We start from the raw sequence: 26,509 nt of genomic DNA on the forward strand, positions 1-26,509 counted from the left end.
ATATCTCATACCTCACATATTAAGTTTTCACACACACACACACACACACACACACAGTATGAGAGTGAATGTTTCAGCATCTTTTGTAGCTGCTTCACACTGGGCACCGACTAACACTGGATTTGAGAATTGTGTATTTTATTTCTTAAGCACAGAAAATCACTGTAGTTGCCTAAACTTTATGTCAAATTGTGAAATGCCTTAATATTTTGACACTTGAAATACGTCCTAGGATTCAGACTGTATGGTCGTAACTTCAGCCTGATAAATCAAGATTTAATATAATCAGGAAAACATGGCGACTTAAATGTCAGAGTAAATGCTTATGGTAAGAAGACCACTTACTGAATAAATGAAGTGTTGAGTCATCAACAGGCACACAAAAAAGAATCATTTAATGAGCTAGAGGACACACACACACACACACACACACACACACACACACAAACACACCTGTGCAGCTACATTGTGCTGTCTGAACATACAGTGCCAGGACTGCAGTTCAGCTGGTGGACTGGGCTGAGGGCCTCTACATACTCCTTCCACCCTTCTGCTTTACCTACTGGTATTCCATCTGAGCTCTTGATACTCATAATGTTGATTCACTTTTCTCCAAAGGTGTCCCTAATTTTCCTGTAGGCTACATCTACACTATGTGATCAAAAGTATCCGGACACCTCCAAAAACATACGTTTATCAGATTAGGTGCCTTTTGCTGCCACCTACTGCCAGGTACTCCATATCAGTGACCTCATTAGTCATTAGACATCATGAGAGAGCAGAATGGGGCACTCCGCGGAACTCATGGACTTCGAACCTGATCAAGTGATTGGGTGTCACTTGTGTCATACATCTGTACGCGAGATTTCCACACTCCTAAGCATACCTAGGTCCACTGTGTCTGATGTGATAGTGAAGTGAAAACGTGAAGGGACATGTACAGCACAAAAGCGTACAGGCCGACTTCGTCTGTTGACTGACGGAGACCACTGACATTCGAAGAGGGTTGCAATGTGTAATAGGCAGACATCTATCCAGACCATCACACAGGAATTCCAAATTGCATCAGGATCCACTGCAAGTACTATGACAGTTAGGCGGAAGATGAGAAAACTTGGATTTCTTGATTGATTGGCTGCTCATAAACCACACATCACACCAGTAAATGCCAAACGACACCTCGTGTGGAGTAAGGAGTGTAAACATTGGCCAATTGAACAGTGGAAAAACATTGTGTGGAGTGATGAATCACAGCTCACAATGTGGCAATCCGATGGCAGGGTGTGGATATGCAAATGCCTGGTGAACGACATCTGCCAGTGCGTGTAGTGCCAACAGTAAAATTTTAAGGTGGTGGTGTTATGGTGTGGTCATGTTTCTCATGGAGGGGCCTGGCACCCCTTGTTGTTTTGCGTGGCACTATCACAGCACAGGCTTACATTGATGTTTTAAGCACCTTCTTGCTTCCCACTGTTGAAGAGCAATTCAGTAATGGCGATTGCATCTTTCAACATGATTGAGCACCTGTTCCTAATGCGTGACCTGTGGTGGAGTGGTTACACAACAATAACATTCCTGTAATGGACTGGCCTGCACAGAGTCCTGACCTGAATCCTATAGAACACCTTTGAAATGTTTTGGTATGCCAACTTTGTGCCAGGCCTCACTGACTGACATCAGTACCTCTCCTCAGTGCAGCACTCCATGAAGAATGGGCTGACATGCCCCAAGAAACCTTCTAGCACCTGACTGAACATATGCCTGCAAGAACAGAAGCTGTCATTAAAGCTAAGGGTGGTCCAACACGATACTGAATTCCAGCATTACCAATGGAGGGTGCCATAAACACTAGTCATTTTCTGCCAGGTGTCCAGATACTTTTGATCACATAGTGTATCTTACCCCTAGTGATGTATGCTACTACGTACTTAGATTTGTCCTCTATTTTCTCATTTCATCAATTAAATTCAATGTCTCTAGTATTATCTAAGGATTTCTACTAGCTCTCATCTTTTTACCTACTTGATTCTCTGCTGCCTTTACTATTTCATCCCTCAAAGCTACCAATGCTTCCTATTTCTTTTATCTCATCATACATTTCTTCAATCTCTCCCTCATCGGTGGAGCTAGTGGGCATATAAACTTGTACTACTGTGGTAGTTGTAGGCTTCATGTCTATCTTGGCTACAGTAATGCATTCACCATGTTGTTCATAATAGCTTATCCACATTCCTATTTTTCATTCATTATTAATCCTACTCCTGCATTACCCCTACTTAATTTTGTATTTATAACCCCTCATTCTGAAGTCCTGTTCTGGAGATCCAGATTGGGGACTATTTTACCTCCAGAATATTTTATCCCAGAGGATGCCATCATCATTTAACCATACAATAGAGCTGCCAGCCCTCTGGAAAAATTACGGCTATAGTTTCCCTTTACTTCCATCCATTCATGTAACAGCACAGCAATACCATTTTGGTTGATGTTATAAGGCCACATCAGTCAATCATCGAGACTATTGCCCCTGCAGCTACTGAAATGGCTGCTGCCTCTCTCTGGGAACCACACATTTGTCTGGCCTCTCAATGGATACCTTCAGTTCTGAGTGCACCTAAGGTATGGCTACCTGTAACACTGAGGTACACAAGCCTCCCCATCAGTGGCAAGGTCCATGATTCAAGGGGTGATTTGGGGGGGGGGGGGGGGTGATGATGTGGCATGGTAAATCTGTTTGACCACTGGATTTGTGGAGTAGTGCCTATCTATGAATGCCATTGTGAGACCTGCTGCATACTGGGCAAGGAAATTCTCATCACTGTTCATATGCTATCTACGGGTGGCCAGTCTAAGTGGTATCAACTTTTTTGTTGTCAAAGTGCAGTTACTGTTGATGGTTAGTGTGCTTGATATGGACAGAGGTATGAATGGAGTGATCAGTGACATGGAGGTCAGTGTTCAGGAAGGTGACATGCTGGGCTGAGGATCCCCATGTTAACTAAATGGGAGAGAAGGTACTGAGTTTGTGGAGAAATGAGGCTAGGCTGTATTGCACCTGGTCCAGATCATGAAGATATCATGAATGAAACTGAATCAGACAAGGAGTTAGGGGAGGGGGGGCTACAAAGACTTCGTCCTGATGCCCACAGCCATGCTGTGGATTTGTTTATATACAGGATGAGTCAGGAGGAAAGGTACATGCTTTGACAGGTGATACTACTGATGATTCTGAACAAAAGACTTCTAATAAATATATGCCTGTTTTTTAACCTTCTCTGGGTAAACCAATGAAAATAGCTAGGAATGGGAAAGGTGTAAGTGATGGTAAATTAAGATAGTGTTATGTTATGGTTTGTTTAATTGTGTACATTTCCTCACAGAAGATGTTCAAACAGTCCGCTGTCAACTTCAGTGCATGTTACTGCTCCTGTAGACAGGTGTTGTGTCACCAATCGGAGCTCAGTTTTGCATTCCTTTACCTGGGCACAAGCATGTAAAATATGAGTAACACGTTCCTCTCTTGTGTCTACTCTGTGATTGTAGATGTCACTCTTCTGCCACCCCCACAAACAGTAATCCAAAGGGGTACGATCGGGTGGCCTCGGTGGCCAAGCAATGTCTCCAAGGTATCCAACAGCCAGGATACTTTGTGTTGAGATAGTGTGTCACTGGCTGTACAGAGTGTGTAAGAGCTCCCTCATGTTGAAAGTACCACATTTTGAAGAATCTCAAGGTACCATGTCCCAGTAAGACGGTTATATAAAATAACTGGACCGATGAGTTGCTCATCAATAATTCCGCACCATACATTGACTGAGAAATGTCGTTGAAAATTCGTTTCCACACTAGCGAGCACATTTTCATTTGCGCATAGATGAGAGTTGCGTGAGTTCTTGATTCCATTGCAGGTAAATGTTGACTCATCACTGAACATAACATGTGGAATTAATCGCTCATTGACAATGATCCATTGACACAATTCTTGCCAGGTGGCAGCATCTGCTTCCTTGCAGATGTACACTCTGCTGATGAAAGGGATACAGACTGTGCTCGTGTACTGTGCGTATCACTCATGTTTGTGGAATACCAAGTTGGGCAGCAATTATTCTAGAGCTAGTAGTAGGGTTGCATTCCACTACTTGAAGATTGTTCTCAACTTCATTAAGAGTTTGTTGTACAGGACATTCAGAGACAACAGTTATGCTGGGAAGCATACCATGCTCACACACTCCCTGCCGCCGTTGGATAAGTAGCTGCAGCAGCAAGTCGTATACTCCTAGCTCACTCATTTGTTACATAGTTTAATTCTTAATTTCTTTGCGTGTTTTTGGTACTTGCATTGTTTAATTCATAAATTTCGGGCGTATTATAGTATTTGAGAGTTGTAGCATCGCGTTTTAGTACCTGAATAGTGTAAATTCGCGTAGTCGTCTGTCATCTGTTTTTGATTTGAACGGCCAGTGTCGGTTGGTCACAGCCAGTGTGCTCCCTGCCGCCGTTGGATAAGTAGCTGCAGCAGCAAGTCGTATACTCCTAGCTCACTCATTTGTTACATAGTTTAATTCTTAATTTCTTTGCGTGTTTTTGGTACTTGCATTGTTTAATTCATAAATTTCGGGCGTATTATAGTATTTGAGAGTTGTAGCATCGTGTTTTAGTACCCGAATAGTATAAAATCGCGTAGTCTCCTTCCGCCGCCAAGCAGTGTGTCAGCAGTGCGCAAGTGGCAGCATTACTGCATTTACTAGGCAATCTTGTATTTTAATAACCGTTTAAATTTTGTGTCGTTTTGTTTGCGCTCTCTGTAGATTAGTTCAGACGTTCTTTGCACAACAGTTTTTAGCATGGATAGGGACTGCAACTGCTGTGTTCGGATGCAGGCTGAGTTGGCATCCCTTCGCTCCCAGCTTCAGGCAGTGTTGGCTTCGGTCACACAGCTTGAAGCTGTTGCCAATGGGAATCACTGTGGGGGTCCGGATGGGGGTTTGTCGGGGACGGCCAGCTCGTCCCACGCATCCCCCGATCGGACTAAGACTGTGGTTGCCCGGGATACTGCCCGCATTGAGGCTGATCCCTCACCTGTGGTAGAGTGGGAGGTCGTCTCAAGGTGTGGCAGGGGGCGAAAGACATTCCGGAGGGCTGAACGGAAGGCCTCTCCAGTTTGTCTGACGAACCGGTTTCAGGCTCTGTCTCAGACCGATACTGATCTTCGGCCTGACATGGCTGCTTGTCCTGTTCCAGAGGTTGCCCCTCAGTCTGCAAGATCCGGGCAGTCGCAGAGGGTGGGCTTACTGGTAGTTGGGAGCTCCAACGTCAGGCGCGTAATGGGGCCCCTTAGGAATATGGCAGCAAGGGAGGGGAAGAAAACCAAAGTGCACTCCGTGTGCATACCGGGGGGAGTCATTCCAGATGTGGAAAGGGTCCTTCCGGATGCCATGAAGGGTACAGGGTGCACCCATCTGCAGGTGGTCGCTCATGTCGGCACCAATGATGTGTGTCGCTATGGATCGGAGGAAATCCTCTCTGGCTTCCGGCGGCTATCTGATTTGGTGAAGACTGCCAGTCTCGCTAGCTGGATGAAAGCAGAGCTCACCATCTGCAGCATCATCGACAGGACTGACTGCGGACCTTTGGTACAGAGCCGAGTGGAGGGTCTGAATCAGAGGCTGAGACGGTTCTGCGACCGTGTGGGCTGCAGATTCCTCGACTTGCGCCATAGGGTGGTGGGGTTTCGGGTTCCGCTGGATAGGTCAGGAGTCCACTACACGCAACAAGCGGCTACACGGGTAGCAGGGGTTGTGTGGCGTGGGCTGGGCGGTTTTTTAGGTTAGATGGCCTCGGGCAAGTACAGAAAGGGCAACAGCCTCAACGGGTGCGGGGCAAAGTCAGGACATGCGGGGACCAAGCAGCAATCGGTATTGTAGTTGTAAACTGTCGAAGCTGCATTGGTAAAGTACCGGAACTTCAAGCGCTGATAGAAAGCACCGAGGCTGAAATCGTTATAGGTACAGAAAGCTGGCTGAAGCCAGAGATAAATTCTGACGAAATTTTTACAAAGGCACAGACGGTGTTTAGAAAGGATAGATTGCATGCAACCGGTGGTGGAGTGTTCGTCGCTGTTAGTAGTAGTTTATTCTGTAGTGAAGTAGAAGTGGATAGTTCCTGTGAATTATTATGGGTGGAGGTTACACTCAACAACCGAGCTAGGTTAATAATTGGCTCCTTTTACCGACCCCCCGACTCAGCAGCATTAGTGGCAGAACAACTGAGAGAAAATTTGGAATACATTTCACATAAATTTTCTCAGCATGTTATGGTCTTAGGTGGAGATTTCAATTTACCAGATATAGACTGGGACACTCAGATGTTTAGGACGGGTGGTAGGGACAGAGCATCGAGTGACATTATACTGAGTGCACTATCCGAAAATTACCTCGAGCATTTAAACAGAGAACCGACTCGTGGAGATAACATTTTGGACCTACTGATAACAAACAGACCCGAACTTTTCGACTCTGTAAGCGCAGAACAGGGAATCAGTGATCATAAGGCCGTTGCAGCATCCCTGAATATGGAAGTTAATAGGAATATAAAAAAAGGGAGGAAGGTTTATCTGTTTAGCAAGAGTAATAGAAGGCAGATTTCAGACTACCTAACAGATCAAAACGAAAATTTCTGTTCCGACACTGACAATGTTGAGTGTTTATGGAAAAAGTTCAAGGCAATCGTAAAATGCGTTTTAGACAGGTACGTGCCGAGTAAAACTGTGAGGGACGGGAAAAACCCACCGTGGTACAACAACAAAGTTAGGAAACTACTGCGAAAGCAAAGAGAGCTTCACTCCAAGTTTAAACGCAGCCAAAACCTCTCAGACAAACAGAAGCTAAACGATGTCAAAGTTAGCGTAAGGAGGGCTATGCGTGAAGCGTTCAGTGAATTCGAAAGTAAAATACTAAGTACCGACTTGACAGAAAATCCTAGGAAGTTCTGGTCTTATGTTAAATCAGTAAGTGGCTCGAAACATCATGTCCAGACACTCCGGGATGAAGATGGCATTGAAACAGAGGATGACACGCGTAAAGCTGAAATACTAAACAACTTTTTCCAAAGCTGTTTCACAGAGGAAGACTGCACTGCAGTTCCTTCTCTAAATCCTCGCACAAACGAAAAAATGGCTGACATCGAAATAAGTGTACAAGGAATAGAAAAGCAACTGGAATCACTCAACAGAGGAAAGTCCACTGGACCTGACGGGATACCAATTCGATTCTACACAGAGTACGCGAAAGAACTTGCCCCCCTTCTAACAGCCGTGTACCGCAAGTCTCTAGAGGAACAGAAGGTTCCAAATGATTGGAAAAGAGCACAGGTAGTCCCAGTCTTTAAGAAGGGTCGTCGAGCAGATGCGCAAAACTATAAACCTATATCTCTGACGTCGATCTGTTGTAGAATTTTAGAACATGTGTTTTGCTCGAGTATCATGTCGTTTTTGGAAACTCAGAATCTACTATGTAGGAATCAACATGGATTCCGGAAACAGCGATCGTGTGAGACCCAACTCGCTTTATTTGTTCATGAGACCCAGAAAATATTAGATACAGGCTCCCAGGTAGATGCTATTTTTCTTGACTTCCGGAAGGCGTTCGATACAGTTCCGCACTGTCGCCTGATAAACAAAGTAAGAGCCTACGGAATATCAGACCAGCTGTGTGGCTGGATTGAAGAGTTTTAGCAAACAGAACACAGCATGTTGTTATCAACGGAGAGACGTCTACAGATATTAAAGTAACGTCTGGCGTGCCACAGGGGAGTGTTATGGGACCATTGCTTTTCACAATATATATAAATGACCTAGTAGATAGTGTCGGAAGCTCCATGCGGCTTTTCGCGGATGATGCTGTAGTATACAGAGAAGTTGCAGCATTAGAAAATTGTAGCGAAATGCAGGAAGATCTGCAGCGGATAGGCACTTGGTGCAGGGAGTGGCAACTGACCCTTAACATAGACAAATGTAATGTATTGCGAATACATAGAAAGAAGGATCCTTTATTGTATGATTATATGATAGCGGAACAAACACTGGTAGCAGTTACTTCTGTAAAATATCTGGGAGTATGCGTGCGGAACGATTTGAAGTGGAATGATCATATAAAATTAATTGTTGGTAAGGCGGGTACCAGGTTGAGATTCATTGGGAGAGTCCTTAGAAAATGTAGTCCATCAACAAAGGAGGTGGCTTACAAAACACTCGTTCGACCTATACTTGAGTATTGCTCATCAGTGTGGGATCCGTACCAGATCGGGTTGACGGAGGAGATAGAGAAGATCCAAAGAAGAGCGGCGCGTTTCGTCACAGGGTTATTTGGTAACCGTGATAGCGTTACGGAGATGTTTAACAAACTCAAGTGGCAGACTCTGCAAGAGAGGCGCTCTGCATCGCGATGTAGCTTGCTCGCCAGGTTTCGAGAGCGTGCGTTTCTGGATGAGGTATCGAATATATTGCTTCCCCCTACTTATACCTCCCGAGGAGATCACGAATGTAAAATTAGAGAGATTAGAGCGTGCACAGAGGCTTTCAGACAGTCGTTCTTCCCGCGAACCATACGCGACTGGAACAGGAAAGGGAGGTAATGACAGTGGCACGTAAAGTGCCCTCCGCCACACACCGTTGGGTGGCTTGTGGAGTATAAATGTAGATGTAGATGTAGATGTAGAAACACCCTGCTAAACACCCTGCTATCTGGCACTCTGCAATTCAGAAATTGTTGTTGGTATTCTCGCATAGCAGCTCTTGAATTCCCATTGGACAAACCGTAGACAAACACCATGTCAGCATACTCTGCATGTGTGAAGATCTGTGGCATTTTCACTACACAAAACAGTATTCATTGTTCACATAACAACACTGTAGTATCATGCACTATGACAAGCAATTTCGGACTGAGACTTGAGATAAACAACTGCACCACGCGCAAGTGAACTGCATGCTGACACGGTTAGTAAGGACGACGCTACATGTTTCCTGTTCGTGGTTGTTTTCATTAATTTACCCAGAAATGGTTAAAAAGGGCATAAGTTTATTAGGAGTTTTTTGTTCAGAATCACCACTAGAATCACCCCTCAAAGCATGTACCTTCCCTCCTGACTCACCCTGTATCTTCACCTCAGAGGAGAAGTATTTATGTGTGAGAATGTAATTGATAATGTGTATAAGGAATGAGGTTGTGGGTTTGGAGTCAGAAGGACCTTGGAAGAACTAGTGTTTGATGGCAGCAAGACTATGGGCATTAGGGATATTGGTGCACTTGGAGGCAGCATCAACAGTAATGAGTAGAGATCGAGGTGGTACTGGGTTAGGGATGGTCAAGAGTCTAGTAAAGGAAGTTATTTGTATCTTTTATATGAACGGCTAGGCCTGGGCAATATATTGGAGGTATTGGTCAACAAGAGAAGCAGCTCTTTCAGTGGTAGCACTCTGCCTAACTACTGAGGTAGCAACAGGGAATACGATATAGTTGTGACCTGGAAAAGATAGCTGCTCATGAAGGTGCACTTTGTGCAGCTGTTTTAACATCATTCTCAGCCACATTTCAATTGAGCTGTTAGGTGTATTAGCATGATGACAGAGAGGGAACTGAAGGATATGGCTCACACTGCAGTGATGCCAGTTGAGTCTATTGATAAATTGGGGTTCTTTAGGAATGGCAGGCAACTCAATAGGTATGAAAAGGGCAGACTGGCAAAGCTTACATGTCATAGTGAGGGGGATCACATATGGGAAAATTCCTGTAGTAATTGGTATTAGAGCTGCGCCTTTCTTTGATTCATGCCAACTGATAGGTATCCCTGTTTAAGGAAAGTCTCTCTAACAAAGGAACTCCCTTCACAAATGTCAGATATCAAATGATGAAGAAATTAGCATATTTCACTAAAACATGTGAGGTATGACAGATAAAAGTTAGTGAACTGCTTATACATGTTGGCTCTGATATTATTGTTATATCAGAGTGCCATTTAGACAGTGTAACATTTCACAGGCTTTCTGTACTGGGATACAAGTTAACTGGCTATTTTACACGGAGCTGATTTCAGAACATTTCCTTTCAAGGCCCTGGACTAGGGTGCAAAAAGGTATACAGTATTCCACTGAATCCATTTTCAATAAGTCGCCACAAGAGCTAAAAAATATTAGCAGTAATATTCATACTTCCAAGTCTAAATTGAAGAATTTCTTCATGGATCTCACATTTTATTCTGTCAGGGAGTCAATGGAAAAGTTTTAACAAATTCCAGAGTTATATTGTTGATTATGCTAATATATAATCAGGATGTTGTCATCTGCATAGGATTCACATATACTTTTTTTATTAATTTTCTGATGTGATTTCATTTATTGACTCATTCCATGATCATGGAGACTGGCTCCTCAATTTAGTGCTATGGAACTTGGCACGCAAATAAAAAATTAACACTGAAGCATCCAGTATTCTGGATTTACGGATTTTGGGAACATGTAGAGGGAGTGTTGATGGGGGGGGGTTGGGTCATTGAAGTGGGGGGTGGAGGGAGATGGATCAGAGGGGAGGTCTTGGGATGAGCCAAGGAATTTGTATAGGGATGGAAGGTTGTGTTGGTCTTCTGGAATAGGATCACTATGGCAGAACTTGTAGGTGAAGAAGTCAGTCAGCTGGCTGACAACTTCTGCCAAGAAGTCTTTGTTATTTATTATGACAGTAGTGGAGACTGTCCGCAGGGAGAATGATTCAATCAGTGTCGGTCTTGAGATCGCAGATGTCTGTTGAATGCCTGTGTTCTGAGGAAGGGACCTGGGGAAGGATGGTGAGTCCAAATAGGACGTAAGAAATTCCTGGATCTTTACAATGGGTGATTAGGTGTGGGGGGGGGGGCACTCATTGTTGGATCATAATATCAACTGAGAAGGTTCAATGTTGGTATCAGGCTGGCTTTGGTTGGTGGGATTGGTAGCAAAGTAGTTTTTCCACAGTAGGAACCAGATTAAAGAATGTAGGTCTTTTATAAAATCAGCATATTTGAACTTGGGTGTGGGGCTGGAGGTCAGGACTTTAGATAGGAGTGAAACTTCTGTAGGACTGAGATTTTTGGTGGATAGGCTGACAACAGCAATTGAACCATGTCCTTTGCCTGGGCTTCAGCTATCAACCATCATATATGCCAATGAGGGGCATCCTACAATGATCCCAACCACCTCTCCTAATCTGTCAACCACCCATCTCTGAAACATGATGGTCCTTTCCTATGCTACTCCCACTCCCAACCACTTGCCACAGGGGTCATGTCCCTATGGAAGACCAAGGAGCAAGACCTGCCTGGCTCACATAAGCACACATTTCTACTCCATTCTTGTCACAGGCTTATCCTGTCTCATCAGAGGCAGGGCCACCTGTCAAAGGAGCCATGTAATATACCAGCTCTGCTGGAATTTCATCTCAGCATTTTATGTAGTCATGGCCACTAACCAGCTGTCCACCAGAATGAATGCCCGTCACCAAGAACAAGTTGACTATCCAGTGGTGAAACATGCTGCTGAGCACAGTATGGTTGAATTGGACAGCTGCTTCACAATCCATGCCATCTGGATCCTTCCCTCCAGCACTAGCTTTTCTGAATTACACACAGTGGAGTTGCCCTTGCAACACATCCTTTTCTCCTGTAGTCCTCTTGGCCTCACTCTCTACTAACCCACAGCTCACATACCCTCTATGCAACAGGTTCCTTGTTCTACTCCTGTCATCCTCTTCCAATCCATGCCTCCATGTCACTGTCATTGTGCGTCACATGAACTCTGCATCTCCTCTGCTAATGTGACGCATTCCTAGCCTGCATACCTGCTGCTTCCCTCTGAACCACCAGCTACCCTCCTCCAAACCCTCCCTTATCCTTCCCCAGACCCTCCCCTTGATTCCCACCTCTTTCTATGTCTACCCACCCACCTGACACAACCTGCCACAGACATAAGTATTCCCAAAATTTCATTAGTCTACATAAATTATTTTTGGGTGTTGAAGTTTTTTCCAATCAATATATTATACTTCACAAAGTGTTGTGGTTCTGTTACAATGGGATAATCCCTCGGTTATTTTCTTTTCAGGAAGTTTTGGCTCACTGCACTATCATAGTTCCTACAATTAATATTACACTGTACAGTGAGATTACAGATTTTAGTGACTGATCTAAACATTTGAGACTATTCAGGATATGAAGGGTGTGATCTTCTTGAAGATACCCTCTTCACGTGTTGACCCATTGGGTATTTCATGTTAGGATACTTATTTTTAAGAATAGCCACTCAAGAGGCCTGCCATTTCTGATGCTCTGTAATGAATGGGTATCTTCACTGCGAAATGACAATCCAAAAATTATAAAAAAAGTCTTTTTATTGCATGGAATATAATCCTAAGGGCAAAGATTGACTGCTGATAACTGTTTCACCTCAACAGTAATTCATCTCCTCAACAGAGATCTCCTCAGAGATTAGAGCGCTCACGGAGGCTTTCAGACAGTCGTTCTTCCCGCGAACCATACGCGACTGGAACAGGAAAGGGAGGTAATGACAGTGACACGTAAAGTGCCCTCCACCACACACCGTTGGGTGGCTTGCGGAGTATAAATGTAGATGTAGATGTAGAACACATATAGCTAAACCAAGTTTCCTGTGACACACAAAGCTCAACACTGTGCCCAATGGTACTGAATCACATCCCCGCATTACAGTAATACCGATGTCATGATTCTCATCAGATTCTGTCTCGTGAACCTCTCATTCAACACTCCCATACTCAACTTAGTCTGTGTTAGCTCTCCCAGATGCTTGTCATCTGCCATTAATCCAAGATCATTTAAATTATCGAATGCTGTAGATATGTTGAGGGTTATATCTTCACCTCCTTTCCTCACTTTCATAGACACATGTGACCCATATTTTGTACACAAATTGGTTAGTTACTGTTTGTTGGTTTCAGGTGGATGACATTTTTCTTTGAGTACTTACAATATTTTTTTAATTTTATTTTTTATTTATTTTAATTTGGGGCTTTGGATGTACATATAAAGATCAGATACAAGTACTTGCATTGTCAGTTTTAAAAAATAATAATCATATAAGATATTTAATTACCAATGGTACATAATTTTTAAATACAGTAACATCATACATAATTACACATTTTAAATGCACCGTGTAATCTACCTATATACAATTTAATACCGTTACACCCTGTGTAAGTATACATCTTGAATCTACTACTCATCTACCTATACATATTTTAATTCTAATTATACAATGTGCCTATAAGAATATTTTTGAATGTAGCATGTATTCACTGACTGAATAGTTTTATTGTTTACTTATGTTTCTCTTTCAAGGCGATATTTGAAACATGAAGTGGTAAATAGTCATACAGTTTTATTGTCAAAATAAGCAGTACATCTTCCAAGTTTAGCTGTTATAGGCTGACTCTTACATAAAAGATAACAGTGACCAGCCACTTTTTACAATGCTATTTATTTATTTAAATAGCACCATTACTGGTTTCAAATTGACACATTCATCTTCAGGTGGCTAGTTCATGTTAAGATACATTTTACATTAGCTTTTGCCTTTTGTTTTCACAACTGGTGCCCTACAACTAAAACAAGATGTGTTTTGGTTGTGGTGGCACCCTACACCCAAAACAAGATGATTTTTGATTGTAGGGCACACCACCCCAAGGAAATTTTATCAGTTGGAGAAACAAAAAGTGAAAGCACATGTACCTTAATGTGAACTAGCCATCTGAAGATGAGCCTGTCAGTTAGAAACTGGCAATGGCACAATTTAAATAAATAAATCGCATTGTGAAAATTGGCTGTTTGCTGTTATCTTCTATGTAAGAGTCAGCCTATATTGTGTATGCAGCCAATGGATCAGAATGTCACTTTTCAACAAAATACCATTAAGTTTTGCTGTTTATGTTAAGGAACTCTTTTCATAAATATCAGTTCTTGATGTCACAGAAAGTGATCAACAGATTTAGCTTCATAACTCAATATTTTTAGCCTTTCTCATTTTATTTTCTATTCTTCTATTTTCATTTGGTAAATTTTTTTGTTCCTGTTTCTTCTCTCTATTGATGATTTATTGCCCCCTTACATTCTTCATATTTTTTAAATCAGATTGTGATGTTCAGTATCATATATACTGGAATAAGGCCTCGTAACTCCTTTAGAATTGTTTCAATGGGTTAATAGTGTGATGTACCATATGTTATTAAGTGGTGACCTAAAGATTGCATGGGAGCTACAATTGACTGTCATCAATTTGCTCACTTGATTACTTTCTCACACTCACCAATATCATCAGACTTCATTTCTCAAAGTTGCAGTTATCATTGGATGTCAAGAGTACAATATCCAAATTCTTGAAATAAATATGACACTTCTCAGAAATGACACCATTTTACAATGATCTTGCATAATAAATTTTTGTAACTTGGAACACCACAAATGCACCATTATGTACAATCTTGAAAACTGAACAGCTTTTTTCTTGTCCTTGTGATGTCACTGCAATTGTCACAATCATGTCTCCACCTCAGAACCCAAAGACAGAGAATAAATTTCCCATACAGCAGATATCATGAAATGTTGTGAGATTGCCATCATTGTCTGAGCCTACAGATATTCTGCATCCATCCACTCCAGGTTTCTTGCACATAAGGAAACAATCTATTAACAGCATATTATAGTAGCTCATGACTTAAATGAAACTTTTACGCTGACGACTATCATTCATCATCTTGTTAAATGCTGTGCAACACATCACTTTACCAAAGTGATATGTGACACTACAATACATAATAATTTACTTCCTTGGCTTTATGCTGATTCCTAACTGAACTTCGCATGCCTCAGTGATACAGACAGCTGAAATGTAGGGGGATACTATGTCACCCATTGAGAGCCCAGACTAAAACATGATTCTTGAGCAGGAATAGCAGCCTTTTCAGTAGTTACAGGGCCAACAGTCTCGATGATTAACCAGTATGGCCTTGTAATATTGCCGCGCAGGATTAGCCGAGCGGTCTAAGGCACTGCAGTCATGGACTATGCAGCGGGTCCCAGCGGAGGTTCGAGTCCTCCCTCGGGCATGGGTGTGTGTGTTTGTCCTTAGGATAATTTAGGTTAAGTAGTGTGTAAGCTTAGGGACTGATGACCTTAGCAGTTAAGTCCCATAAGATTTCACAAGCACACCTTGTAACATTAAGCCAAGATGGCCTTGTTACACTGTTACTGATGCACAACAGAAAGAAAGAGAAAACTAGAGCCATTTTATTCCATGAAGACATGGAGTTCCACCTCATGGTTTAATGATTACGACATTGTTTTGAATAATGTATTACAGAAGTGAAATATTTCTCATTTGGATCTCCAGGCAGGGACTACTCAGGAGGGTTTTTTCATAAGAAAAAAATAAAGTACTATATACATATTTTCCATCCCTTACTGGTGTTGGTCAGCTGGAAAGAAGAAAGATTAGAGTTTAATGTCCAGTAAGCAGTGAGATCATTAAAGAGCAGCACAATTTCAAATTGGGGAAAAATGTTCAAGGAAATCAGTAATACACTTCCAAATGAAACTTTCTGCCCTTAAGAGATTTAGGGAAATCACAGAAAACCTAAGTCTAGATGACTGGACAAGGATTTGAGTTGCTAATTTCCCAAATACAAGCCCAATATCTTACAACTGTGTGACCTTACTCTGTAATAGGTTAATGAATCATCACATTGTTACTGATATGGATAAGGTAAATGTAAGTGGATATAAGCTCTCTGCACATGTAATGAGAGAAAATATGGAGAAAGGAGGAGTTGCCATATATGTCAAAAGTTATCATTGTGCAAAAAGTATAGAAACAAAAAAGTTTTGTGTAGAGAAACATATAGAAGCATGTGCCTGTGAGCTTAAATTAAATAAAGGCACATTTATAATTGTAACTGTATATAGGTCCCCATCAGGAAATTTTCATCTATTTCTGAAAAATTTGGACTCCTTGTTGTGCTATCTGTCAGACAGGGGGAAGCAAATTATTATTTGTGGGGACTTCAATGTAGATTCTATGAAAGAGGGTAATAGGAAAAATGACCTCGAAGTATTACTCGGTTCTTTCAATTTGACACCCGTTATTGATTTTCCTAATCGGGTGGTAAAGGATAGCAGCTCACTGATAGATAACTTCTTTATAGACCAAGATAAGTTTAACCAGATAAATGCTCAGCCTGTTGAGAATGGTCTTTCTGATCATGGTGCACAGCTAGTTACAATATATGACATAACTCCATTCAGCAATACTAAACAGTCCTCCAAAGTAGTACGTTCAGTCAACGATTTAACAATTGCAAATTTCAGGGAAAGCCTACAGCAGTTAGACTGGGATGAGGTGTACCGTGAACCTGATGCCAATTTAAAATATAATTTATTTCACGACATTTTTGTAAATGCATTTGAAAACTGCTTCCCCAAGAAAATAGTTAAATATACTCGTAAGAAACCTCATAACAAACCATGGCTTACTAAGGGTATAAAAATATCTTGTAACCGGAAAAGGGAAATGTATCTGACAGCAAGAAAGAGTAGTGACCCAGAAACTATCAAACATTATAAAAACTACTGTGTTATATTAAGAAAAGTTATTAAAAAATCCAGAAGTATGTGTATCATGTCTGAAATCTGATAATAAAATTAAAACAATTTGGAATATTATTAAAAGAGAAACAGGTCAACCAAGAGCACAGGAAGACAGTATTACCATCAAATTGAATGAAAACTTTACAAACAAAAAGTCAGAAGTTGAAAATATTTTAAATAATCATTTTCTAAATGTTGTGGATATAGTAGGATCCAGGTGTTCATTAGAAGATGCTAGGCTGTTAACGGAAGAGGCCATACCTATGCAATTTGATACAATTGAAATCTCACCCACTTCTCCCTCTGAAATTAAGAAAATAATAAATTTGCTTAAAAGCAAAAACTCACATGGAATTGATGGCATTTCCAGCAAAATACTAAAAGCTTGTTCTCAACAGATAAGTAACATTCTCAGCCACCTGTGTAATAGCTCTCTGGAACAGGGCATTTTCCCTGATAGACTGAAATATGCTATTGTTATACCTTTGCATAAAAAGGGGGATAGATCTGATGTCAACAATTACCGTCCAATCTCCCTTCTAACAGCTTTATCCAAAATTTTTGAGAAATTAATGTATTCAAGAGTAGCTTCACATATCTGTAACAATGAAGTACTAACAAAATGTCAATTTGGTTTCCAGAAAGGTTTTTCAATAGAAAATGCCATATATGCTTTCACCAATCAAATTTTGAATGATCTGAATAACCGAACACCACCCATTGGGATTTTTTGTGATCTCTCAAAGGCTTTTGATTGTGTAAATCATGAAATTCTGCTAGACAAGCTCAAGTATTGTGGCATGAGTGGGACAGTGCACAAATGGGTTAATTCGTACCTAACTGGAAGAGTGCAGAAAGTTGAAATAAGTAGTTCTCATAATATGCAAAGATCAGCACATTCCTCAAACTGGGGAACTATCAAGAATGGGGTTCCACAAGGGTCAGTCTTGGGTCCTTTGTTGTTCTTAATATATATTAATGACTTGCCATTCTATATTCATGAAGAGGCAAAGTTAGTTCTCTTTGCTGATGATACAAGTATAGTAATCACACCTGACAAACAAGAGTTAACTGATGAAATTGTCAATACTGTCTTTCAGAAAATTACTAAGTGGTTCCTTGTAAACGGACTCTCACTGAATTTTGATAAGACACAGTACATACAGTTCCGTACAGTGAATGGTATGACGCCATTAATAAATATAGACCTTAATCAGAAGCATATAGCTAAGGTAGAATATTCCAAATTTTTAGGTGTGTCCATTGATGAGAGATTAAATTGGAAGAAACACATTGATGATCTGCTGAAACGTTTGAGTTCAGCTACTTATGCAATAAGGGTCATTGCAAATTTTGGTGATAAACATCTTAGTAAATTAGCTTACTATGCCTATTTTCACTCGTTGCTTTCATATGGCATCATATTTTGGGGTAATTCATCACTGAGGAATAAAGTATTTATTGCACAAAAGCGTGTAAACAGAATAATAGCTGGAGTCCACCCAAGATCATCCTGCAGACATTTATTTAAGGATCTAGGGATATTCACAGTAGCTTCTCAGTATATATACTCTCTTATGAAATTTGTTATTAACAACCAAACCCAATTCAAAAGTAATAGCAGTGTGCATAACTACAATACTAGGAGAAAGGACGATCTTCACTATTCAAGATTAAATCTAACTTTGGCACAGAAAGGGGTCAATTATACTGGCACTAAAGTCTTTGGTCACTTACCAAATAGTATCAAAAGTCTGACAGATAACCAACAAGTATTTAAGAAGAAATTAAAAGAATTTCTGAATGACAACTCCTTCTACTCCATAGAGGAATTTTTAGATATAAATTTAAAAAAAAAAAAAAAAAAAAAAAAAATATTAAAAAAAATAAAAATAAAAAACACAAAAAAATGAAAGAGTTGTTATATTAACTTAAGTATGTTGTTAAATTAACTTAATTATGTCATGTATTGGAAAATTTGACTCGTTCCACATCATTACGAAATATCGTATTCATGATCCATGGAACTAGTATTAATCTAATCTAATCTAATCTAATCTGAACTTGTGAAAAGAAGTAGAGAGGTCAAGGGTAGGTACTGTGGAAATTAATTAAGTGTGATGGAAGTAAGAAAAGGATTTCTGTTCACACGAGTTAAGCTTATCAACACAAAATCAAACAAAAAAGGAATGTAAGTGAACTATTATGAACAGCGTATAGAACTCATTGTCATAGATAAGATAGGTACAAAGCTCCTGACTCACCACAGTTGTACCAGTACAACTGCAAGGGGTGGTCATAAAGTTTTAATTATCACTTCAAAAAAATATAAAAGTCCATAATTAATTTCTGTTTGTTTTCAGATACAGATAAATCTCATTATACCGGTATATGATGTTTGGCAGAATCACTATGCATACCAAATTCATGTAATTGAGAGTAATTTTTTATGTAAGATATGGAGTTAGGTCTTCATTTACTGATATATTAAGTTTAAAATTGCAGAGTTTCTTAATATTTTTACCAAAAATAACCATTATTGTCTTTCTGAAATGCTTTTTAATGTAAGATTAATAAACTTAAAAATTTAACACTGAAAATCACAATAATACCCTAAAATAATTTTCATTAAGTCCATCTATAAACTAAATAGCCTCCATATCACCTACATTGGAAGAATCTGATGATACTATAGTCAGTTCATTTGCCATTACAAATTTCCTTATATGCAAATCTTCATTGGTCACATCCTCAGAATGAGAGCTTACGAGGTCACAAACATCCTCTTCATCAACATTAGTGAATCCAATCTGGCATGCAATGTCCACAATTTACCTCATTGAAATGAAGATTTCATTTCATCTTCTAGCACTGACACAGCATCGGGCCATAGTTTCCTCCCTAAACCATTCATAATTTTAGGAGCTATATAACATCAACCACCACCTGAATATTAAACTGTCACCAGAAATTCTTGATGGTAAGATTGTTATTTAAATCACATTCTTTTATGAGAATGGAGTATGTTTTATGCGGATAGTATACCTTGAATATAGAAATAACTATCTGGCTATGTGTTGCAGGATAGATTTAGTATTTAGTGGCAGAAGCAGGACTACAATGTTTTTATTTGAATCAATAATGAAAAGTGGATAGATGGGAACATTACGATGGAGGAGAATTCTGAAAGCGATTTTTTCTTTCTCACAGTAGGCCTTCATTTCTCTATTCAGTTCACTAACGAAATAGTCACTGAAAATCACAGAATTCACCCAATCTTTTTTATTCCATCTCCAAAGAACAATTTAACATACATATAATACGCAATTTTATCAACAGGCTGTGCTGTTTTGATTCAACTCTTTTGTTGGTGTGCTTCAGTAGGGCCTACAGTGACAGGTACACTCCTGGAAATGGAAAAAAGAACACATTGACACCGGTGTGTCAGACCCACCATACTTGCTCCGGACACTGCGAGAGGGCTGTACAAGCAATGATCACACGCACGGCACAGCGGACACACCAGGAACCGCGGTGTTGGCCGTCGAATGGCGCTAGCTGCGCAGCATTTGTGCACCGCCGCCGTCAGTGTCAGCCAGTTTGCCGTGGCATACGGAGCTCCATCGCAGTCTTTAACACTGGTAGCATGCCGCGACAGCGTGGACGTGAACCGTATGTGTAGTTGACGGACTTTGAGCGAGGGCGTATAGTGGGCATGCGGGAGGCCGGGTGGACGTACCGCCAAATTGCTCAACACGTGGGGCGTGAGGTCTCCACAGTACATCGATGTTGTCGCCAGTGGTCGGCGGAAGGTGCACGTGCCCGTCGACCTGGGACCGGACCGCAGCGACGCACGGATGCACGCCAAGACCGTAGGATCCTACGCAGTGCCGTAGGGGACCGCACCGCCACTTCCCAGCAAATTAGGGACACTGTTGCTCCTGGGGTATCGGCGAGGACCATTCGCAACCGTCTCCATGAAGCTGGGCTACGGTCCCGCACACCGTTAGGCCGTCTTCCGCTCATGCCCCAACATCGTGCAGCCCGCCTCCAGTGGTGTCGCGACAGGCGTGAATGGAGGGACGAATGGAGATGTGTCGTCTTCAGCGATGAGAGTCGCTTCTGCCTTGGTGCCAATGATGGTCGTATGCGTGTTTGGCGCCGTGCAGGTGAGTGCCACAATCAGGACTGCATACGACCGAGGCACACAGGGCCAACACCCGGCATCATGGTGTGGGGAGCGATCTCCTACACTGGCCGTACACCACTGGTGATCGTCGAGGGGACACTGAATAGTGCACGGTACATCCAAACCGTCATCGAACCCATCGTTCTACCATTCCTAGAGCGGCAAGGGAACTTGCTGTTCCAACAGGACAATGCACGTCCGCATGTATCCCGTGCCACCCAACGTGCTCTAGAAGGTGTAAGTCAACTACCCTGGCCAGCAAGATCTCCGGATCTGTCCCCCATTGAGCATGTTTGGGACTGGATGAAGCGTCGTCTCACGCGGTCTGCACGTCCAGCACGAACGCTGGTCCAACTGAGGCGCCAGGTGGAAATGGCATGGCAAGCCGTTCCACAGGACTACATCCAGCATCTCTACGATCGTCTCCATGGGAGAATAGCAGCCTGCATTGCTGCGAAAGGTGGATATACACTGTACTAGTGCCGACATTGTGCATGCTCTGTTGCCTGTGTCTATGTGCCTGTGGTTCTGTCAGTGTGGTCATGTGATGTATCTGACCCCAGGAATGTGTCAATAAAGTTTCCCCTTCCTGGGACAATGAATTCACGGTGTTCTTATTTCAATTTCCAGGAGTGTATTTCAGTGTGTGCCAGGACTGCTGACATGTTTCAGCAAATGCACAAAAGCTTAATTACATAACTGTATTTTTTTCATGTAGATGAGTAAAACTATGTAACTACCTCTCATGTACATGACAACAAACTTCACAGTGAAGATGAAAAGATTAAAAAATATGAATCACGAAATAAAAGACATAGTTTGGTACAATAAGAGAGAATAAACTGGAATTTGATATTGAGAAAACAAAGAGAAGGAAAAGTACTAGGATAACATGAACTGGAGGGAAAATTATGAAATGAGAAGCTGCCAGGTAGCATTTTACTTAGTGCAGAATTTAACAATTGAAAACACTTAAAGTCGAAAATAATGAAAGAACGTTAAATAAAAGCTTTTTAAAATCTAATGGTGATTTATTGCGTCTATGATGTGCTGCTAGATCTGTTTTGCACACCTAAAATACAGTAACAGTCAATTTAATTAATACATGAATGTTCAGTGACCTTACAGAGGAGGTAGAAAAAAAGAATGATATTTTTGTGAAATGCTGTTGAGGAAGTTTAGAGAACCAATGTTTATGCTAGACAGTAGAATGACTCTAGTGCCTTCTATATTCTTCTGACTTAAGGGCCATTAGGACAAAACAAGGAAAATTAGGGCTCACAGAGAGGCGTATGAACACTCATTTACCCCTCAGCCCCTGCATAAATGGAACTGAAAAGCAGATGATTAATAATAGTAGTCTACATAATACCCTCCTGTGAGTACTACAGTGGCTTCCATATTTTTTCCCCTTTATTCTCGTTGGCTGATCATCAGCGGGAAGATTCAGATGCATGATGCTTCTTTGTCTCCATGCCAAATCAGTACAGATTTCATTGCAATGTTTCATCATTATTTCTGATATGTTCTGATCTATTAAAGATCTGTTGACAGATCAAAATAGTAAGTTTGTAAGATGGACCTGTGTTTCTGATTGCAAACCATCTTGACACAAATTCTGATGAGAAATCTTAGAACTGAGGAGATCATATATACATTGACATTAATATTCCAAAGGCCACTGCATAAATAGTGCCATGGGTTTTTCATACCAGTGTTAGTTGTTTCCTGTCCCATACCATTTGTTTACTGAGCATGTGATTAAAAAAACTGTGTATGTCTCTGTGCACATATTAAACTTCCTTACCTTATGTTCATGAATCCTACATGAGATATATGTTGGATGCAGCAGCACTGTTACACTGTCTTCATCCAAAACTGATTCTCTAAGTTTTTTCAACAGGTTTTTGCTAGAACAAAGTCATCTTTCTTTGAGATATTCCTATTTAAGACTGTTACACATTCATATGAGCTACACAAAGCTGTTATGATCCTAGAAATGTGCCTGTGAATTGGTTTCATGTGTACTGTCATGTCTATTTGGTAGAGGCCCCCTAATCTTGAGCAGTACTCAAGAATTTGAAAGTCTTTTAATGCAAAATTAATAAGCTTAAAAATTTAATACTGAAACATACAATAACCCACTAAAATAATTTTCATTAAGTCCATCTACAATCTAAATAGCCTCTGGATCAACTACGTTGGAAGACTCTGATGGTGCTATAGTCGGTTCATGTTAGAATGATGTATGCAGATTGTTTAACACATTTACTGCACTTTCCCAGAACCCTTCCTATAAACTCAAACCTTTCAATCACCTTTCCTACTATAGATTTAACATATTCCTCCCATTCCATATCACTGCTTAGTATTAACCTTACAGACACTCTAAGGGGAAAAAAGGATGCACCACAAAGGAATTACAGAAGTATCCAAATTGAAAAGAAATTGATAGATGTGATATGCATGTACAGACAAACAAATGATTAAAATTTCAGAAAAATTAGATGATTTATTCAAGAGAAAGAGCATCAAAAATTGAAAAGGCCAAGTTGGATGATTTATTCAAGAGAAAGAGCATCAAAAATTGAAAAGGCCAATAACACATTGGTGCATCTCTGTTTCTTATGAAAAGAGGTATTTCACTTGGCACTGACTGATAAGAGTTGCTGGCTGTCCTCGGGAGGAATACTGTGACAATCTCAGTCCAATTAGCACTTTGGAGTGGTGAAATCTTAAGCTGGTTGGAGGGCCCTGCCCACAATGCTCCAAACATTCTCAGCTGGCGAGATACATGGTGACCTGCTTGGTCAAGGTAGGGTTTGGCGAGCAAGAAGACAAGCAGCAGAAACTATTGCCATGCGCGGTTGGTCATTATCTCACTGAAATGTAATCCCAGGATGGCATGCATGATTGGCTGCAAAACAGGGCACAGAATACCGTTGACACCCCACTGTGTTGTAAGGGGTGGATGAGTACCAAAGGGGTTCTGCTACAATAGGAAATGGCATCCTAGACCATCACTCCCAGCTGTTTAGCCATATAGTGGGCGACAGTCAAATGGTTCAAATGGCTCTGAGCACTATGGGACTTAACATCTGAGGTCATCAGTCCCCTAGAACTTAGAACTACTTAAAGCTAACTAACCTAAGGACATCACACACATCCATGCCCGAGGCAGGAGTCGAACCTGCAACCGTAGCGGTCCCGCGGTTCCAGACTGTAGTGCCTAGAACTGCTCGGCCAATCCACCCGGTGGCGACAATCAGGTTGGTAACCAACTACTGATTGGGCCATCTCCAGGTATGTCTTCGCTGGTCATCAGGGCTGAGTACAAAGTAGGACTCGCCACTGAAGATACTTCTACTCCATTCAATGAGATAGCAGGTTGAAGATGTGTCTAGAGATGCTTCAATCAGCTGTGGGATACCAATCTGGCTGTCACCCACCATATGATCCGACAACCAGGAGCGATGTTCTATGGCAAGCCATCCTGTGCTTATATTTCAACAAGACAATGTCCGTCTGCACACATCAAGAGATTCTACTACTTGCCTTCATGCTTGCCAAATGCTGCCTTGGCCAGAAAGGTCACTGGATTCCTCCCTATTTGAGAATTTTTGTAACATTGGGCAGGGCCCTCCAAACACCTCAGGATTTTGACACTATAACAGGCCACTTGGATAGAATTTGGCACGATATCCCTCAGGAAGTGGACCAATGCACTACTGACTTGCTCAATTTGTCAAGCTCTTTCTCTTGAATAATCAGCCATTTTTTCTGAAATTTCAATCATTTGTTTGTCAGTTCATGTACAACACATCTATCAATTTCCAGCCTATTCAAATAATTCTGACATGGCATATCATTTTTTTTTTTTTTTTTTTTTTTTTTTTTTTTTTTTGCCCCCCCCCCCCCCAATCTAGAGTGTATTTACTGGTTGTGACTGACTCCAGAAGATCGCCACTAACCTCGTAACTGAATCTTTATTTTCTTTTGTAGATGCTATGTTGCATTTATTCAGTTGTGAAGGGAGATGCTATTCATTGGACTAAGTTATAATTTTGTCCATGTTTTTCTGCATTTGCAAATGATTGTTGAACAATGATAATTTCATGTGATTTTTATTTTTTATGGACTGTGTCTGTAGCTCTCTGCATTTCTCCCTGCTTATTAGCTTGCTGAATTTTGTTCAGCTCTCACTATCTCACACTGTTGATAATAACAGTTATTAAATTGTTGTACCATAAACTGCTCACATGTAGTGCTCCTCAGAGTAGGTCTGAGAACAAATCAAAAAATTCAGCAATAACTGAAGTATTATAATTGTTCATTGAGTTCTAATTGTCTATTGAAGCTTAACTTTTGGTGAGATCATAAAAACCCTTTCTAGATTATAAGAGGTTGTACTATTCTTAATTTCAGCCACCAGAACCTCAACTTCACAATGGAGAAATTATTGGATATTACATAGGTTACTGTGTGAGAAACTCAACAGAATCAATGCATTACAAGACATTTGAAGTAATTCCAGGGATGGATCTACATACAAAACTCACAAATTTGCTGAAATTCACAGAATACAGCATCACAGTACAAGCTTATAATAGAGCAGGAACTGGACCACACAGTCATAGCATCATTGTGTCAACTGATGAAGATGGTAAGAGTTCAAATTATCTTCCCACATAATAATTAGTTTGACATCCCTAAGCTGTTAAATTTGTTGTTATTTTAGCTAAAAGTACACAAAGTTAAAGGTATGATATATAATTCAGATATTTGTGTACATATACTGTAATAGTGTGTAATTTTATTGATGCTTGCACATTAGAAACTGTACAACTGCAGGAAGAGCAAGAGGAGGATTTGATAAACATTAAATGACTTACTGCAATGAAAACTACAGTGGGTTAAATTTTGTTTTAGTTTCTGTGGAGAAAATTATGCCCACTACATAATTATTGACATTGTACTTTACTATCTCAATCAGCAAATTTTTATGTAACTTTTTATTTAAGGCTAGATCAATTACCACCAAACACAAAGAGGGGGGAGAGGGGTGCACACACACGTGTGTGTGTGTGTGTGTGTGTGTGTGTGTGTGTGTGTGTGTGTGTGTGTGTGTTTATGAGCTGGAAATGAAAGTCAAAAGATTTTGCTCAAAAGCAGTAGATTACCTTTTATATCTGCAGCTCTGCTGCTCAGCACCTCCTCTATTTGGTGAACAGTGTTATATATTCTGTTACTCCGGTGGGTCTGGTTGGTGCGCCTGGCAAACAGTACATTGCTGAACAATCTACAACCTAATTGTCCCTAAAGGCCCCCAATTGAACTGCTGCATGAGCTGAAGGACCAGACGTAGGAGGGAGAATGGTATCACCACCCAACAATAGTCATTATCTTCTGTAAGGAACATCAGGGAATAGATGCTCTTGGCAACAGAGTAGTTGCAAAGGGACTTGATATTATTTTTTGGTACTGCTGAAGACAGAAGTGTTATATGTTATTGGTGATGAGTGTGGAAATGCTGAAGAATACATCTATTTCAAAGCTCGGAAAATGCATTTATTGGAATAACCTTAAAAATTACCTGAACAACAACTCTCTGACCAT

The 26,509-nt window shown here is 40.9% G+C and overlaps 1 protein-coding gene across 1 annotated transcript in view; it reads left to right on the top strand.

Annotated features, from left to right (window-relative positions):
• Positions 1-26,509, top strand: part of LOC126158058 (Down syndrome cell adhesion molecule-like protein Dscam2) — a 222,721-nt gene that overhangs the window by 97,036 nt on the left and 99,176 nt on the right. Inside the window, exon 12 of the mRNA XM_049916417.1 lies at positions 25,319-25,556. Coding sequence (XP_049772374.1) covers positions 25,319-25,556 — 238 coding nt within the window. The remainder of the gene's footprint in view (positions 1-25,318; positions 25,557-26,509) is intronic.

Source organism: Schistocerca cancellata, chromosome 2 (assembly GCF_023864275.1).
Source record: "Schistocerca cancellata isolate TAMUIC-IGC-003103 chromosome 2, iqSchCanc2.1, whole genome shotgun sequence".
Lineage (NCBI taxonomy): Eukaryota > Metazoa > Arthropoda > Insecta > Orthoptera > Acrididae > Schistocerca > Schistocerca cancellata.